Below are 16,472 nucleotides of genomic sequence, written 5' to 3'. Positions count from 1 at the left end.
GCTAAACAGGTTTCCACACTAAAGAACAGATGCAAAGCTTACCCTTGTCCTGGTCTTGCTGAGAAGACTCCAAGAGGAGCGATCTCCAAGAGACCCTTCCTCGATGGCAGTCAGCTCTTATGTGGGTCTAAGAGAGGCGAAGCCAGGCTCCACCCCTTCTGGTAGCACAGGAGAATTGCCTTCACCTTCATCTGTGCTCCCAGGTTGACTCATTGCTCACCTCAGCTGGTCAATCAGAGGCTCAGGCCGTGATTCAGCAGTTACTGTACAATGGTCTACAAATCCAGTCCAGATTTACTGCTGTTTGCTCACACTGGGGCAAATTCTGTGCTGGGTATGTGAGCAGCCACACACAAAGGAGGCGTTTGATGTTCAAATGGGGAACTTCCAGGAGCATGGGAACTTGGCTAGTGGGCATGGTGGGGAAATTTAGGTTTGGATGTGGGCTGGGCTGTGTATTTAGAGCAGCTACATGGAACCATGCAGCCAGTGTGCTGCAGTGCAGGACATGCAGCTCCATCGCACTGTGAGTGCCTTGGGCTGTGCTGTGGGAGCCGGTGGGGTCAGCAGGAGCACCTGCTTGGCCAGGCTGGGAACAGCCCAATGATGAGAGAGCACAAAGACTTCACGGATCTAAGGAACAGCGTGGGGAGGCTGCTGCACTTCCACTGGCTTCCACTGAGCTGCCCCAGTGTATAAACGCTGAGTCCTGGGGAGCTTACGAGGACTGTGGCCTGGTGCCACCTTACTGCTACCTCTCGTGCTGGTTTGCAGGAGGTAGGCAGCACCAGGTAGACTGCAGTCCCAGACCAAGGCTCTGTGCTCAGCTCTGTTCCTGGTGCCCAGAATCCCTCCAGCAGCTCTGGCTGTTGGCCACAGCCATTGTGCAGCATGCTCCTGCTCCAGGGTGTGAGCTGCAGGGTTTGTGTGCACACAGAGAGCTGGGAGCTGGGATGAGAGTGGAGAGCACGGGGCAGGCTTCATCTGGAGGCAGTGCAGCCACACCAGGCAGCCCGTGGCCACAACACCTGCCTCCCGTTGTGCCCACAAGGGCCAGGTGTGCAGCTGCACTTTTCCTTCAGGGCACAGAGGGAGCAGCCACCGCCTGTTCTGTGGCAGCCCCCAGCACCCCGACCCAGCACTGTGCCAAGGAGCTGTGGGATTGGAGCTTTGCACGTGCTGCATGACAAATGTCTCCAAGGCAACGCAGCACAGCCTGCAATGCTCAGCCGGCAGCTTGCCCTGAGCCCACGGGGTGCCCTCAGCATCATGAGCGCACCTGGGGCTGAGTTATACCTTTCTGCTTTCCTCTCATTGTGGTTTGGTCACTCTGATTTAAGAATGAAGACAACAGAACCCCCCCTCAGAACAGCCTCTGCCCCTCGCTCAGATATGGATTGAAACTGAAGTTCCGATTCCAAGCAAAGCCCAGCACTAAGAGCTCTCTGGTCCAACAGAGAATTACTGTGGTTTGGTTATAGCCTCTGAATGCTGCGAGGAGGGATAAAGCACTGACCACTTCGCACATGGCTCCAAGCAGCACTGCTTTATCCAAACACAATAAATTGTATTCCTGGCCAGGAGCAGCTCTGCTCTGCCTGGGGAGAAGCATCATGCCTGGGGAGTGGGCAGTGGCTGGGACATCTTGCAGGTGAGCTGAGGGCTCCCCCAGGCAGGGAGCATGGGGTGCTGACATCAGATCAGCCATGAGTGCCCACCTGCCTGCACCTCTTCTCCTTTTCCTTTTCCTTTTCCTTTTCCTTTTCCTTTTCCTTTTCCTTCTCCTTCTCCTTCTCCTTCTCCTTCTCCTTCTCCTTCTCCTTCTCTTTCTCCTCCTCCTCCTCCTCCTTGACCTTCTCCTTTTTTTTCCCTCCCCCGGGCCGTACCGCAGCCCCACGCCCGCCCCCTGGTGCATCGGACGCGCAGCGCAGCGGGACGCGCACGGTAGCGGGACAGCTCTGCGCTCGGACATTGCGGGAGTTCCGCAGCGCGGGGCGGCTCTGACCGGGCGGTAGCGGTGGATCTCCTCAGTCACAGCAGTTACCGCAAAGCTGCGGTCCTTTAACTCCTTCAAGCAGCAGGTCGCAGAGCCGCCTAACGTCCCTCCCCGGATGGAAGGGACCCACAGGGATCACCCGAAGCCAATCCCCGCGGATGAGAGCGGTGTCCCAGTGCTCCCCGAGCCCTGGCGCTGTGGGGCCGTGACCGCTGCCCTGGGCCGCAGCTCCGTCCGGGTGCCGGTGAGAAGCACGCCGTGATCCTCGCACTGCTGCCCGGTGCTGCTCAGCCCGACGTGTGCTCTGTCCCTGCAGGGCTGTGGGCAGAGCAGCAGAACCTGCCGTGTGCAAAACGAAGGGAAGCAGACGGCCCTCCGCCTCCGCTCTTTCCACTGCGCTCCGAGTTGCAGTGGTGCCATACACCAGCTCATCCCCATTCTGTTGTTTTAGCTCTGGCTAAATTTGAGAGAGCACGTTCTCAGCTACAAAACATTATTTTTCAACACAGTCACCACCATTAGCTGTGCATTTTCACCAGCGATGAATAAGAGCTGCATGCCACACTTGTCAAAATCCCTGCCAGCAGAGATGACCGCTGTTGCTGTCACCTCAGCTGAACATTCTACAGTGCCTGGCTGTGGCTCTTTGCCTTGTGGCTTGCAGGGCAGCAGAAAGGCCATTCGCTGGGGGGGGGTGCATCAGTTTGTTCTGCCCCCTCTTCATGCTTTCCATGCAGCAGCAAACCGGTGTGGGATCCCTGCAGGATGTGGCTGCGCTGCAGCCGGGAGCTTTGCAGAGAGAGCCTTGCTGTGCGCATGGCTGCGGGTGGGTGGCAGTGGGTCTCCCTGCAGCCCTCTTAGCAGCTGAGGGTGTTGTCGGGGCTGGTCCTGCCTGCACTGCCCCTGTCTGAAGGCAGATCCTGAAGCTTTTCAATAGAGGAAAGAGGCCCATTAGAAAGCACCAACCCCGGCCCGTGCCAAGCAGCGCATGTGTGATGGGAAGAATCTCTGAGACACTGAGATATTGGGATCCAGCAAGTGCATTACCATACCTAAAGGGAATAGAGAACCTTCAGTGCTCAACAGTCTGGCACACTTCTAAATTGGCCCATGATACATTATTTAGGAGCTCACATTAGAACCTCTTCTCTCTTTTAGTGGGGTTGGGACACTATGGAGCTCAAGAGCAATATATCATCTCTCCAGAAATAAAACCCTTCCTGATTTTAATGCAACTTCTTGCTACTGACCCATTTGAACAGGCCTCGGTGCCAGAGCACTCTGTAAGCTGCCAGGGTGAGCAGACATCCTTTGCTTTGGTTCCACGCTACCACACCTCCATACTCAGGTTGCTGTTTTCTGAGGATGCTGCCAGGACTTTTTGCATTTCACCAAAACACCATGGCTCTGCTCTGGGCCTCTTCCTGCCTTCCTCGCTGTTGTGGCACCACATGCTGTGCTCAGTGCTATGCTGGCAGGGCTGGGGCTGCCTGCTGCAGGACCTGGGCACACAGAGATGCACCTGGCTCCTTGGCACCCCTCCAAGGCACAGGGTGCTGAAAGGAAGGGCAGGCTTCTGCTGGAAGGGTGATGGGCAGCAAACAGCTGCTTGCTGGTTCCAAGCACAAAATGACTTTCTAAATAAGCAGCAGTTTTCCCCCTCATTTACATTGAGAAGCCTTCTGAATTGCTCAGCCTGCTGTAAACAACATATGAAATGGAACCGCTCTCCCTGCCCGCATCGTGGGCACAGCCAGTGGAGCACGGGTGACATCGGGCCCAATGCTGCCAGCATTGCCTCCACACTGCCGGAGCCAGAGGGGCCATCCTGCAGCCCCTCTTCAGGCCTGGGACTGTGCGCAGCGCTGTGTGCAGTGTGCAGCCGTGCCTCTGCAGCATCTCCCTGCAGCCAAGGGGAGCACACACAGCTACAGCTTTGTTCTCCCCACAAAAGCAGTTTAAGGTTTGTTCCCTTCCCCAACAGAAGTTTAGATTTTGTTTCCCCCCTCTGGCTTCTTCTGCAGGCACTGGTGGGGGACGGAGCTGAAGCTGCAGCAGTGCGTGGGCTGGTGGAGCCCAAAATGCTGTGCTATTGCAGGAAAAAGCAAATGTGGGTGCGCGGTATCCCTTGTATAACATTTCTGTTCCTGTCTGCTATGCAATACTAAATGTTATCTGAAGTGCAGGCTGAGCCCCGAGTGTGGGTGCTGTGCTTGGGGGACACGCAAAGCACTGTCTGGGCCAGGGCAGAGCAAGGGCTTGGTGTGGTGTGCAGGATCCGGCCGGGGTGGAAGCGCTGGGCAGCAGGAGCTGCTCCTGACCTGGGTGCCAGTAATCACTCTCCTGCACCGGCTCCTTCTGTTGTTTCCAGCTTTGGAAGCTCTGGGCTGAAAGCACAGCTCACACAATCGCACCCATAGGACGAGTGCTCCGGAGCGCGGCTTTGCTCCCTGTGATGTGGCAGCTCACGGGCAGAGGGCGCGGGGCTGCTGGTGTGCTCCGGACATGGTCCACCGTGCTCAGGGGTGGCACAGCTGCCCTCAGGCACTGCTGCAGGACGCGGGACCAGCTGCAGTGGAGTGCTGCGGGGCAGAGCTGCACTCAGAGGGGGACTGAGGAGCTCCAGGTGACACCGCGCTGTGCTCACAGAGGTGACACACAGTGTGTCTGTCTGTGACACGCTCTAACTTCAGCCCAGTGCTGCTGTGACATATTTTTCTGTGCATTTAACAAATGGAGTCTGAATGAAGCTCAGCACACTGGGAGACCGTGTGGAGCAGTCAGAGAGTGGACTCCTGCAGCAAATCTTTCCTAATGATTCTGGGCTGCTGAGAAGAAGCATTTTACTCCTGAATGCATTTGGTAGAGAAGATTTGGTACCGTATAGAATTAAACCTCTTTCAGTTTTAATGGCACTAATCAGCTTAGCGCAGTGACAGGCACAGTGAGACGTGAGGTGATGCAGGGAACCCCATCCCTGCGCTGTGCCCCACGGTGGGCTGGGTGCCCACACCGCCCGCACTGTGCCCAGCACACAGCTCAGTTCAGTCCCATCAGGTGCCATCAGTTCTCTGGTGCCTTCAGCACACAGCAGACCTGCGGGCTGCATGGGGACCAACAGGGGATACCGCAGTCCAAGACAGCCAGCTTGCTTCTGGAGGTGTGGAACCGCATTTCCAGCAAGCAGCCAAAACGCTCTGAGTGCCAGGTGAGCACAGCAGCAGGCAGTGCCCAGTGCTCAGTCCATGCTGGGGCTCACAGCACAGCAGTGTGTGCCCACACCAGCAGCGATGTGGGTGGGAGTGGTGGAGAGAGAGAGAAAATAACACAAAGCTTTCTGCTTCCCGAGGGGGTGTGCAATGTGGTGTTTAGGGGACGAAGATGCTGATTAATTTGAACAGGCAGACAAAGACCCTGACATCAATTAAATGCTGCTGATGAGGTGAGGTCAGTGGTAATTACAACCTGCTCCTACCTTCATGTGCTGCAGTGTTGTTTAATCTTTGTGTTGAAAAGCTTTTCGTTGAAATGATGTGGTATGATAATTTCCTACAGTGTCCCGCTTCTAATTAAGTGGTTGGAAATGTGGTGGGCTGCACTTCATCACCTCAGCTTCACATAAGGCCTTGCTAAAGAAATACCCTCAGTTTTAGCTCCGATTATTGCTAACCCATGGCTGTTTGGGCAGTGCAGGGCACAGGGCACACACTGCCCGGGGGTTCCACAGGGCCTGGGGGGAATGCTTTGTGTGGGATGGAGCAGCAGGGCCGTGCTGCATGCTGGAAGTGCTCCGGGCGCTGCTCAGCAATGAGTTGCCACCCAGGTGTGGCCAATGGTGTTGGTCTGTCTGCACCATTGATGTCCAGGGCTGCCACCGGCTGCTGCTTTCTGCATGTGCTGTGCTCACTGCGCATGTGGAGGGTGCTGCACGATGCGGGTGCCGCACACTGTGGGCACAGTGCTCAGGCTGTGCATGCAGCCGAGGTGGACAGATGCTCTCCAGCCACGTGCTGGGGCTCTCTGTGACCATGGGCCACCCCACAGCTCCCCGCATGGCTGCAGCCGGGGCCGGAGGTGCAGCAGGGATGAAGGCTCTGCCTGCAGCTCGCTTCACCTCCTGCCTCCAGCAGTGGGACACCAGGCTGAATGCCACAGCCGTACCACTGATGTCACTGCAGCAGCACTGACCCCATGGCTGGGTCAGGAGGTCAGAACCACAGCCGGTGCCAAGAGAGGCGTGAAAGGGAATGAGCTGCATCCCACGCGCTGCTCCCCTTCGAACAGGGTGGCTTTTTGCTCCGGGGGCATGGATAAACCCTGCAAGCACTCAAGCACTGCCACTCCCAGGGCCATGTCCCTGTACAGAGCCTGCTGCTGTGCTGCTTGCCAGCCCCAGCCTGGTTGCCTCTCCCAGAGCTCAGCAGCTTTGCTTTGCTGGGAGCGCCCCTCTGCTCTGCGTGAGTGCGTGGTGCAAGGCAGGCAGCTCCCAGCCATGCCCTGTCCTGCAGCTGCCTGCCTGCTGCTGCAGCCCTGATCCTTCTCGCACCAGAGCTGCCTATCACAAGGTTGCATCTACTTCTTTTTGCATTAACATCTGCAAATGGCAAATTGCAGCCCACGAGGAAAGCAGCAGGCTGGAGATCAGCTGACAGTTTGCAATCTGATGATGAAAGCATGTATGTATGAGGGAAGGAAGTGGTGCCAGCCCTGATGTATGGTTGCTGTGCAGCAGGGAACAGGGGTGCATGGAACCTTTCTGTTTTTCTTTTGCTGCAGCTGACATTTCCTTAAATCCCAGCAGTGACATCAGTGCCAGCACAGGCCTTCCACTTCTTTTTCTTTGCCACACTTGTTGGAGGGATGAGGCACAGTAACAGCTTCCTGGGTTTGGAGCCTATGAACACAGCGTCACATGCGAACCACTTCCAAAGCAGAGAATGTGAAAAGCCCCAGCAGCCCAACACCCTTCCCCATATGCTCTATAGAGCAGCTCTGTTTACAACATGAGCTGGCAAATATCATGTAATATAGCTAATAATTAGATGACACTGAGGGGTGACTCACTTGGAGTGGTCTCATGCATATTTCTGCCCCTGGAAACTCACAGGTTGGGGCGGGTAGAGGTGCACCAGCTCTGTGCCTGCCCCTGGGTGAGGGCCCCGGGCACAGCGCTGTGCTATGGTGCCGTGACGTGGTGCTGTGATGTGGTGCTGTGCTGTGATTTGCTGTGACGTGGTGCTGTGACACAGTGTGGACATTCCTGCAGCCGCAGCATCGGGTCCGTGGTTACAGGGAGCGGTGATGCCGCGTGGGCCATCATGCAGGACTGGACCCTGGTCTGCATTCGGTCGCTGCCGCTGGGCATAAGGAGGCCGTGGAGAAAGGCACAGACGGGCACACCTGGCTCCTCACCTCGTGCCCCGGGGCTTCTCTGCACCGCCAAGCTGCAGAGTGACTTCTGGCACTTGCTGCAGACTGTGTCCAGGTGTAATTGCTTTATCTTATTTGGAGGGGCAGAATATGACCTAGTGTCCTCAACAGTTCATACTGGAGGGCAAGTGTAGCTGCTGGAGCACAACGGTGCATGGATGGATGTGGCTCCTGGACCTGGTGCTGCACCTGGAGCACAGCAGGATCCCATCTGCACTGCGCTCAGCCCCGTGCCGTGTGCCTCCCCCGCAAACTGAGCCGCAGAGAGGCAGCAGTCTCCAGCAGAGAAATCCTGAAGAACTTACAGCAGTGGCTGCAGGGCCGTGTAAGAGCAGAGGGCTGCCTGGAACAGCACTGTGGCACTCTGGGTTCGGTGCTCATGGCCACAGAGTGGTGTTGGCATTGTCTCTTTGACCATTTCCAAGCAGTGATGATGGGAACTGAGATCAAAAGTGCACAACGTTTCTCCCCGTGTCACAGTGAGCAAAGACCAATGGGGCATTGAAAGTGGAAAAGGAGCATAAATCATCATTGATTCCTGGCGTTCCGCATATGTGCACATGCACAGATTTATACGCATGGATATATGTGTGTCCGTGTAGCTCATGGTATATTTTTAGGTACAGTGCAAACTGATCCTGTCCATAAGCTCACTGGTGAGATTGAGAAAAATGGCAGCTGAAGTCTTCTGTCCCTGTAACGCCACAAAGAGCTGTGCTGGTCCAGAAGAGCAGCAGGAATTGACACAGCAGGACTGGTTGCAGCAGGATGCACGTGGCAGGACTTGTTGCAGCAGGCACACTCCTGCAGCCTGGGCCAGTAGCTGGTTTTGGAGCCAGCTCCCACCACCTTCCCCTGCACACCTCAGCTCGCTGCTGGTACCACACACAGCCCAGCTCGCCCTGTGCTCTATTCTGGGTGCAGGGCACTATACTTAGGGGTGAGTCATCCCTCCCAGCATCGGCTGTAGGAGAGCTCCAAGCAGCAAAGCTCGGGGCAGCCTGGTCCTGGTGCAGGGCCGTGGGCTGGGGCAGTGCGGCCAGAATTGCAGCTGGGACACCGCAGCTGGGACGCTGCCCACCAGCCCTTCAGGTGCGTCTCCCTGTGTGTGCTCTAAGGCAGCTGCTGACACAGCACCGCCTGGGCGCGGCGGCTGAGCGGCATTTTGCATCCTTCAGCTCTGGGCAGTGGCTGAGGAGCCCGCGGCAGCCGGAGGAACCCGCCCGGGTCTCGTTGAGGAACGCACGTGCTGCTGGCCAAGCAGTGCAGATATCAGCGGGATGATACCGGCCCAACCGCACCGAGAAGCGTTCTTCCTTGCAGATTCATTCCCTGTGCAGAATGGAAGGCTGCAGAACATGTTCATTGAACGCCGTCCAAGCGCTCCGTCAGCCTCTCCCATCTGCTCGCAGTGAGGGCTGCGCTGCGCTGCTCCCCACTCTTGTATCACCATCGTGCTGCTCCGGGCAGCCCCGGCCCCTTCCTCTGATCCTCACTGGGCTCAGTGCTGCTGGCGGTGGCTTTCTGCCCAGCAAAAGAGGGCTTGGGAACAGTAGGTCGTTCTGGTGATTCTCTGCCTGCAGGAGGAGCAGGCTCACAGAACAGGAGCTTCTGCTCTCAATTGAGTCCCCTAAGTAATATATGAATATTGGCATCGTTTTCTGAAAACGTTTAACACCGGCAGCTTTATTTTTAGTGTGTAAATGTCAGCAGCAGCGTTGGATCGCTCTCATTCCCGCTGCCGAGTCCCAGCTCACGCTGAGCTCTGATGGGGGCTGACGCCCCCAGCTCCCACTGTGCCATGGAGGGGTCCTGGTGCGGGCCCAGGGGGCAGCCCCCGAGCTCTCACCTCCCCAAAGTGATTTTGTTTTAAGCAAGCAGCCTCCAGAAATGTAGGGCAGGAGTGGCTCCTGCCAAAATTAGTCCTTGTGTGAGAGCGTGAGCAGGATGCTAATGGGCAGCCGGCCGCGTGCAGGGGGGAATGGGGCTGCTTTCCCTGCCCAGCACTGGTGTCAGCAAGGCCTGGAGCAGCACACACACTCGTGGGCGTTTTCTGCAGGAAGCTTCGATGCCACAGCCCTGGGACATGCAGAATATCAAACAGCTTGCTTCTCCCTGTGCCCGACGTGTCCCAGCACATCTGGGGTGGAGGGGAGCTGCAGCTGGGAGGGAGTGCAGGCAGAGCTGTGCCGTGCTGCTGTCTGCCCGGTGGCTGCCGCTCACAGGGGTTGGTACAGGAGTCTCCCAGGCCTTTGTTCGGGTATTTGCACAACTGCAGAGCTTCCTCCCCTGAGAACAGTGCCTGTCCTGGGTGTGCCAGGGAGCGGTGAAGCCCATCCTGCGCCTGGCAGAGCTGTGTCCTTCATGGAGCAGCAGTGAGGATGGGGTAGGATTGAAATGGGGATGGTCCCTGCCTTGTGCTGCCACCCTGAGCAGCTCCATGGAGGTAAGCACTCTGGTGATGGAATTAGTAAAATAAAAAACAAGAGGTGTTGGTGGTAGGGAAGTACCTACTGTGTGCGCACCCAGCCCCGCTGTGCCCCTTCCTGGCACAGCCCAGGACATCTCAATGGGCTTCTGCTGCCCCAGCACCCCCTGATCCCAGCACCTGCAGGGCTCACACACAGGATGTCTGAAGGGAATTTGACGTTTCTTTTTAACTCTGTCAGATGAACTGCATCAGCAGTCTCCTCCTACTAGCAAAGGGGTTGATTATTTCTGCTGTGGATGTTTCAATCTCTGCCAGTGCTGGCTTCCTGCAGCACGCTGTGGGTGCCTGGCAGCACAAAGGCAGGGTCACCAACTCAGAGCAGGAATAAAACCACAGCATTTCCTGCTGCTACTGGTGCTGTGGAGTGTCCTGGGCTGTCCCCGGGCTGTGACAAAACCTGCATTGCTTTGCTTTGAATTAATTCACAGTTTTGAGGGCCATGCTGTTCCAGAAGGGGCCTCTGCACTAGTGAGGCTTTTGTCAGTGCACAAGAGCATTTCTCTGCATGTGACCCAAACCATGGTTATCTGCAGCACCACCAGCACTGCCTGCATGGGGCCACACTGTGCCATGTGGCACACATAGCTGTGGGGCAGAAAGAAGATCTAGGTTCCCTTCAGCAGGAATGAGCTCTGGGCTCTCTGAGCCCACACTGCACAGCGTGGCGGGGACATTTGTGTCAGAGCAGTGACAGCAGAGTGGCCCTGCACATGGCATTTGTGGCCACCACAGCTCCAGCATCAGGTGCCACAGGATGGCTGTCAGGAGGCTTAGAAGGAGCAAAACCACATCTCATAAGGCCACTGCCATTCAGTGAGTCTCCCATAGCAAAGGGCCAGCAATGTAGGACAAATGAGTGATGTCTCCTTCACAGCACAGGGGGAATCTGCTTGCTGACACCACTCATCTGTGACCAACCACTGTGCACAAAGGGGAGCAGTGTGGTTCAGCACACACCTTGGGGAAGGAGGCAAAGCCATGATGCTTCTCTACAGCTGAGGTGCATGGAAGCTGCCCGGCCAACAGCCAGCGGTGTGCTGGGAGCTGCCAGCCATGCTCTAGAACAGGGATGTTGCCCATGCTGCTCGGTGAGCTCAGTGCCCGTAGCACACTTATACCAAGGGGCTTCAAAGTAAAGCAGGTACAAGAGAAATACGGCTGCACTATGTGCCACACACCTGCAGTTTGGACCGCAGGATCACAGTCAGAGCCCCACATCAACACCAGCAGCTTCAGAGTCAAACACTTCTCATAAACCAGAAGCCGTCCCCCCCAAAGCAGAGTCTGGGCCCCAGGCACCGCCCCACACAGCAGCAGCTCCCAGCTGTGCACGACGGGGGGAGGGCTGTGCTCACCTGGTCCTCATTAGGACAATCAGCACTAAGAGGAGCAGCTGGGAGAGTGCCGGCAGGGATCTGGGCTGGAGCTGCCTGGGCTGTGTGCTGGAGTCGGGAGAGGTCCGTCAGTCTCCTCAGAGCATCTCGCAGCACACATCCTTTGCAAACCTTCTATTATCTATTTTTAAGCATGTATTGCTGTCTGAGGATTTGCCCGGGAGTGTGAGCTAATGGCAGGAGCACAAAGGCAGGAGGAGGCTGCTGCTGAGCCCTTCCCATGCAGGTTGCTAGGTGCAGAGCTACGTGCTGCAGTGCTGGGCCACTAAAAATAGTCCCGGCTGCAAAGCTGTACCTGGCACTGAGCATGGCTGGGCTGGGCTGAAAGAACAGTTTCTGGTCACTATAATTATGCAAATCGGGATTTTTTTCACTACTATTTAATGAAAGCAGGTGAGTAAGCCAAGAAGCTTCAAAGCTGGAGTATTGAGAGGTAACGCGTCTCTGTGGGAGCTGCAAAGCCAGATCTCACTGGAGCTCCTCAGAAATGGAGCTCATCAACATTAAATCACAGAGCAGTAGAAAACAAACGCTTTCACAAATACCATGAACTCTGATGGCATGGGGCTCAGACTGTTGCTGCCATGTGGGCTGGGATGGGGCCTGAGGTGCTCGGTGCTGCCTGCTCACAGTCCTTGGCCAGCATCTCATAGCCTTTGTGTCCTACAGAGTGGGTATGAAAAAAACAGGATGGTTCAGCTGGAAGGGACCTGCTGATCCTCAGCGCTGTTCTATGAAGGTGCCTGAACTGACAGCAGAGCCTGTGTATGTTTCATCCTGACTTCATTTTGTATTAAAGTTTGCTATGTGTGGGAGTTAATGGGCATAAATGAGAAGAAAAGCAGCCCCATGAGCAGCAGCACAGTGCAGCCCCTGACAGCAACACCTTCCTGCATGGATCCCTGCATGCTCAGCAATGGCAGTCCTAGGCTCACAGAGAGATTCTTACCTCAGGCTGGTATTGGCATCTTCTGCATTCATTAAAAGATTCCCAGATAGAGGAAAAAATGTTAGAGGCATGTAAAAATCAGAAGGACCAACGCAATGAAATGGTGATATGGGAGGGATAACGACTAAAGGACAAGCGTGATAGAAAGCTGCTGCAATGAAAAAAGGAAAGTGCTCACCCATCTCTGAAGACAGGCTTGCAGGGAAAGCTCCATAGGACAGGAATCTCCAACCAGAGCTCCTTCCCCAGTGGCAATCAGGCCTTAAATGGGGTCTAAGAGCCGTGCAGCCAGGCTTCACCCCTTCCACTCACACCACTGAACTGCCTTCACCTGAGCTCCCAAGGCTCATGGGTCCTTTCCCCGGGTTCTCCATCAGTGGCTCAGGCCAGGACTCAGCAGTTCCCACACAGAGGTGTGACCTGGAATCCTGGTGCATGGAACCCCGTTTGTAGCCGAAGGTGGACACAGAGCAGTGAGGGGAGATGGGCTCTCAGCTGGCACTGCAGTGAGATGAGGGGTAAAGGCAGCACTGCCCGCTGCCATCAGCGCTTGCTAATTACCGGCTCCATGACCTGTCCGCCCTGGGTCGTTGCCCTGCAGGTGACGGCGGGGGCTGTGCCCACGGGGGACGCAGCGGGGCAGGACGTGCGCTGAGAGCGTTGTGCTGTGGGCTATGGGAGCAAAAAGGAGGAAAACGAGCCGTGTGAAACGCCCGAGGTCCTGCAGGGGCCGGGTGTGCCCTCACTGCCATCGGGAGCGGCGGTCCCGGCTCAGCAGAGTGCCGGCACGAGGCTCCGTGTGCTGCCCTGCCCGTCCACTCAGGATCCACTCACAGGTGTGACTTAGCAGAACGCTGTGTTTCCAACTGACAGAAAAGAGAGAAACAGCCCCGGGAACTCAGAGCTGCAGACCCGGTTCCCACCCAGAGCAGCGGTTCGGAGCGTCATCCCAGCCCCACGCTGCAGCTCTGCTCCTTGTGAACCGCAGCCCTTCCCTGTTGGTGTGAACAGGCTGCGCTGTTCGGCACTGTTTGTCAGCAGGGATTAATTAGCAATTGACCCCTGGTTGGGGTTCTTTTCCCCTCTGCGTTCTTCACCTTACGGTGCTAAATGAGATCGTAATGTTGCTTCAAGAAGCTGTGCTTCCTGAGCAGTGTTTAATTTATCAAGGGGCAATCCATGAGCTTAATTTATCTCCGGGTTACATAGAAGAGTGAAAATCAGGGTGGAATTGAGTTTATTATAAAGACGTTCTGTCAGAAGACACGGTATTACAGTGACTTAAACATGCTGCCAAATTTCCCACTAATGCCCAATTCTGATATGAACACAGAACCACACTTTACAAACTCGACATTTAGTCTTCTAATAAATAAGTTCAATAAATAGGGATTCTGCAGGCTGAGCTGTGTGTCCGAGCAGAAGCTGCTGAGCACGGCTGTGAGCAGGGCTGCTCCTGCTCCTTACTGACCGCTCGAGTCCGTGAGCAACGTAGAGCCGTCTCACTCACCGTGAAGACCGGAGGAACGAGGATCTGCTGAAGTCACCCCCAGCATCACACAGAACCCGATTCTGCACACCGAATCTATAACGTAAAGCATGCTTTCATACTGTTTGAGCACAATATTTTCAAACACGTTTCTTAAAAATATGAGAAAGCACTCAGACCGCCCATGGAGGAGCTCAGCCGCGCTCCGACTGCTCTCGCGTTACACAACACCTGGCTAATTTTAGATGACCTATTCCATGTTGGGAGAAGATACACCGAGCAGTGGGTTTAGTCTGCGGAATATCGCAACGTCCTCTTAACGCAGTGATGTGTCACAAAACTGAGAAATCAGTTCCCTCTCAACTACTTCAATGTAGAACACAGTCCGTGTATACGTTTTCATTTTGACGACTGTTTTCTTGGGAAGAGACAGGCGCTGCCGAAGGGCTGCAGCACAGCGGTGTTCCCGCACCCAGCGGGACGCAGGCAGCTCAAGCACCGCAGCCCCGCTCGTCTGGGAGCTGTTTCCAGCACGCGCTCCTGGCGCTGCCCCGTACGAACCGCACGAAGAGCCCGGCAGCGCGGCCCGGCCCGGCACCGACGGCCGCACAGCACTGCGTGTGCCGGGCGCTGCCGCCCCGCCTGCAGAGCGACCCGTGCCCGCTGCCCCTCCGCCGAGCCCGTGCCCCCGGATCGTCCGACGTGCGCGGCGGTGGGCACGGCTCTGCGGCGCCCGCGTCCGGCGCCGGTGCTGCCAAAGCGCCGGGCGGTCGCCGAGGCCGGGAAGGAGCGGCAGCGCTCGGCGCGCAGAGCCGGCAGTCGCGCCGGGGCCGTGGGCAGCTACCAAAGGGGCAGCTCCGGGGGCCGTGCTGAGCTCCTCGTCTGCATTTCCTGTTTGCAAGGGAGGCGGGCGAAGATCCTTTTGGAGTGTGGGAGTCTGAGCCATTAAAACAGAAGCACTTTGATTGCTCTCTTCCTTCAGGGGATTTGCTTCATTTTACTTCATCTGACACAAGTCAGAAAGAAATGAGAACTCTGCAAGGAGCAGGAGAGCTGAATTCTGACATGTTATTCTCCACTAAGATTAAAATTCTTCCACTTACTGTGTTAAGCTTTTTCTAATCTTAGAAAAAGAGCCTTTATCTAAAATGAATGGGGATGGCAGACCATCCCGACACACGCGTGCGCAGGGCTGTCCGGAGGTGTCAGGATGCAGCGTTACTGCAAAAAGGAGTCCCCACACCTTTCACATCCGTTCACAAACTGGTGTCCCCGTTCTGCTTGTACTCTGTCAAAATATTGAGCGTCATCTCCTCGCTCTTGGACTGCACGTTGGGCTCGCTCCTCCGGGACGACTTGCGGGTGGCCCTGGAGAGCCGCCGGCGGAAGGTGTCCCCGGCCAGGAAGTAGAGGATGGGGTCGACGCAGCTGTTGAGGCTGGCCAGCCCCCGTGTCACCTGGTAGGTGGCGTACACCTTGTCGTTGAAGGCACACATCTGCGGCGTCTGGAAATCCAGCCTGGCCCTCAGGTTCAGGGTCTTCATCACGTGGAAGGGGAGGTAGGAGACAGCGAAGACCGTCAGCACGATGATGACCAGGTAGATGGACTTCCTCCGCAGAGGAGAGTTGTCCAGGTCCTTGTAGATCAGAGCTTTCACGATCAGCCCGTAGCAGCCAAGAATGACGATGAAGGGGATGCAGAACATGAACACCGTGGTGCACATGCTGTACACGAAGTAGCTCCGCAGGTACTCGTCGGCCGTGGTGTCGTAGCACGTGATGGTTTTGTTCCTCCTCACCCCCGTCCCTGAATAGAAGAGGATGGGCGCGATGACGGCCACCACCAGGGCCCACACCAGTGAGCTGACATACACAGCGTTCTTCTTCTTCAGCCTCCCCAGAGACTTCAGCGGGTGCACGACGCCCGTGTACCTGTGCACGCTTATGCACGTGAGGAACAGAATGCTGCCGTAGAGGTTCACGTGGAAAATGAACCTCTGCAGTTTGCACATGACATCCCCGAAGATCCAGTCGGTTTTGTTGAAGTAGTAAAAGATGAGGGCGGGCAGCGTGAGGACATACAGGAAGTCAGCCAGCGCCAGGTTGAACATGTACACCGAGATGCCACTCCACGGCCGCATGTGGAAGACGAACATCCAAATGGCCACGCTGTTGCCCAAGAACCCGGTGATGAAGACGAGGATGTAGACGGTGGGCAGGTAGTAGAACTGGAAGCCCGTTTTGGTCAGGGAGCACTTGGTGGTGGCGTTCCCCGCGGCCCAGCCGCCGGCCAGCAGCTCGGGCTGCGTCCCGTTCAGAGCAGCAGAGATGAGGGCTTCGGTCATGATCCTCCCGGCGCGCTCACGACGGCCTGGGGCGAAGCGGCGAAGGCTCTACGGGAACAGCAACGCATCTGGAAAAGGAGAACGAAGCAGGGGAGCACGGCGCGCCGGGCGGGAAGGTGAGCGGAGCCGCGCAGCCCGACACACCGCGCCGCGGCCGGCCGTCCTCCGCGGAGCGCAGCGCGGGGTGGGAGCGGCGCGGGGCACCCGGCGGCGGATGGCCGCTCCGCCCGCGCCGCGCTCTTCCCCCCACCCGCCCCGTGCCGCCCCACCTGCCTCCCTCGCCGCGCTCCGCTCCGCTCTCTCTCCTCCGCTCCCCGGCGGCGCGAAGCGGCGTCCAGCCCGCAGCTGTGCCCATGGCGGGGCCGCGGCTCCATCCGC

General features: G+C 56.8%; 1 protein-coding gene across 1 annotated transcript; it reads right to left on the bottom strand.

Moving 5' to 3' along the window:
* Positions 1–14,533: 14,533 nt before the first annotated feature.
* P2RY1 (purinergic receptor P2Y1) lies at positions 14,534–16,466 on the bottom strand. The gene is made up of 2 exons (XM_042881200.1): positions 16,364–16,466; positions 14,534–16,162 (listed from the first exon to the last, which is right to left on the bottom strand). Exon 2 carries the CDS (start codon positions 16,092–16,094, stop codon positions 15,006–15,008), a length of 1,089 nt encoding a protein of 362 aa, XP_042737134.1. The 5' UTR covers positions 16,095–16,162; positions 16,364–16,466; the 3' UTR covers positions 14,534–15,005.
* Between the last annotated feature and the right edge of the window lie 6 nt (positions 16,467–16,472).

This window comes from Lagopus leucura, unplaced genomic scaffold (genome assembly GCF_019238085.1).
Source record: "Lagopus leucura isolate 7727_CA_CO unplaced genomic scaffold, USGS_WTPT01 Super-Scaffold_100029, whole genome shotgun sequence".
Taxonomy (NCBI): domain Eukaryota; kingdom Metazoa; phylum Chordata; class Aves; order Galliformes; family Phasianidae; genus Lagopus; species Lagopus leucura.
Note: the sequence above shows the minus strand (reverse complement) of the source record. Positions and strands in the feature narration are given on the sequence as shown.

Bases quoted from the DNA above. Each gene is read 5' to 3' on its own strand.
- P2RY1 (XM_042881200.1), bottom strand. From the start codon at position 16,094: ATGACCGAAGCCCTCATCTCTGCTGCTCTGAACGGGACGCAGCCCGAG.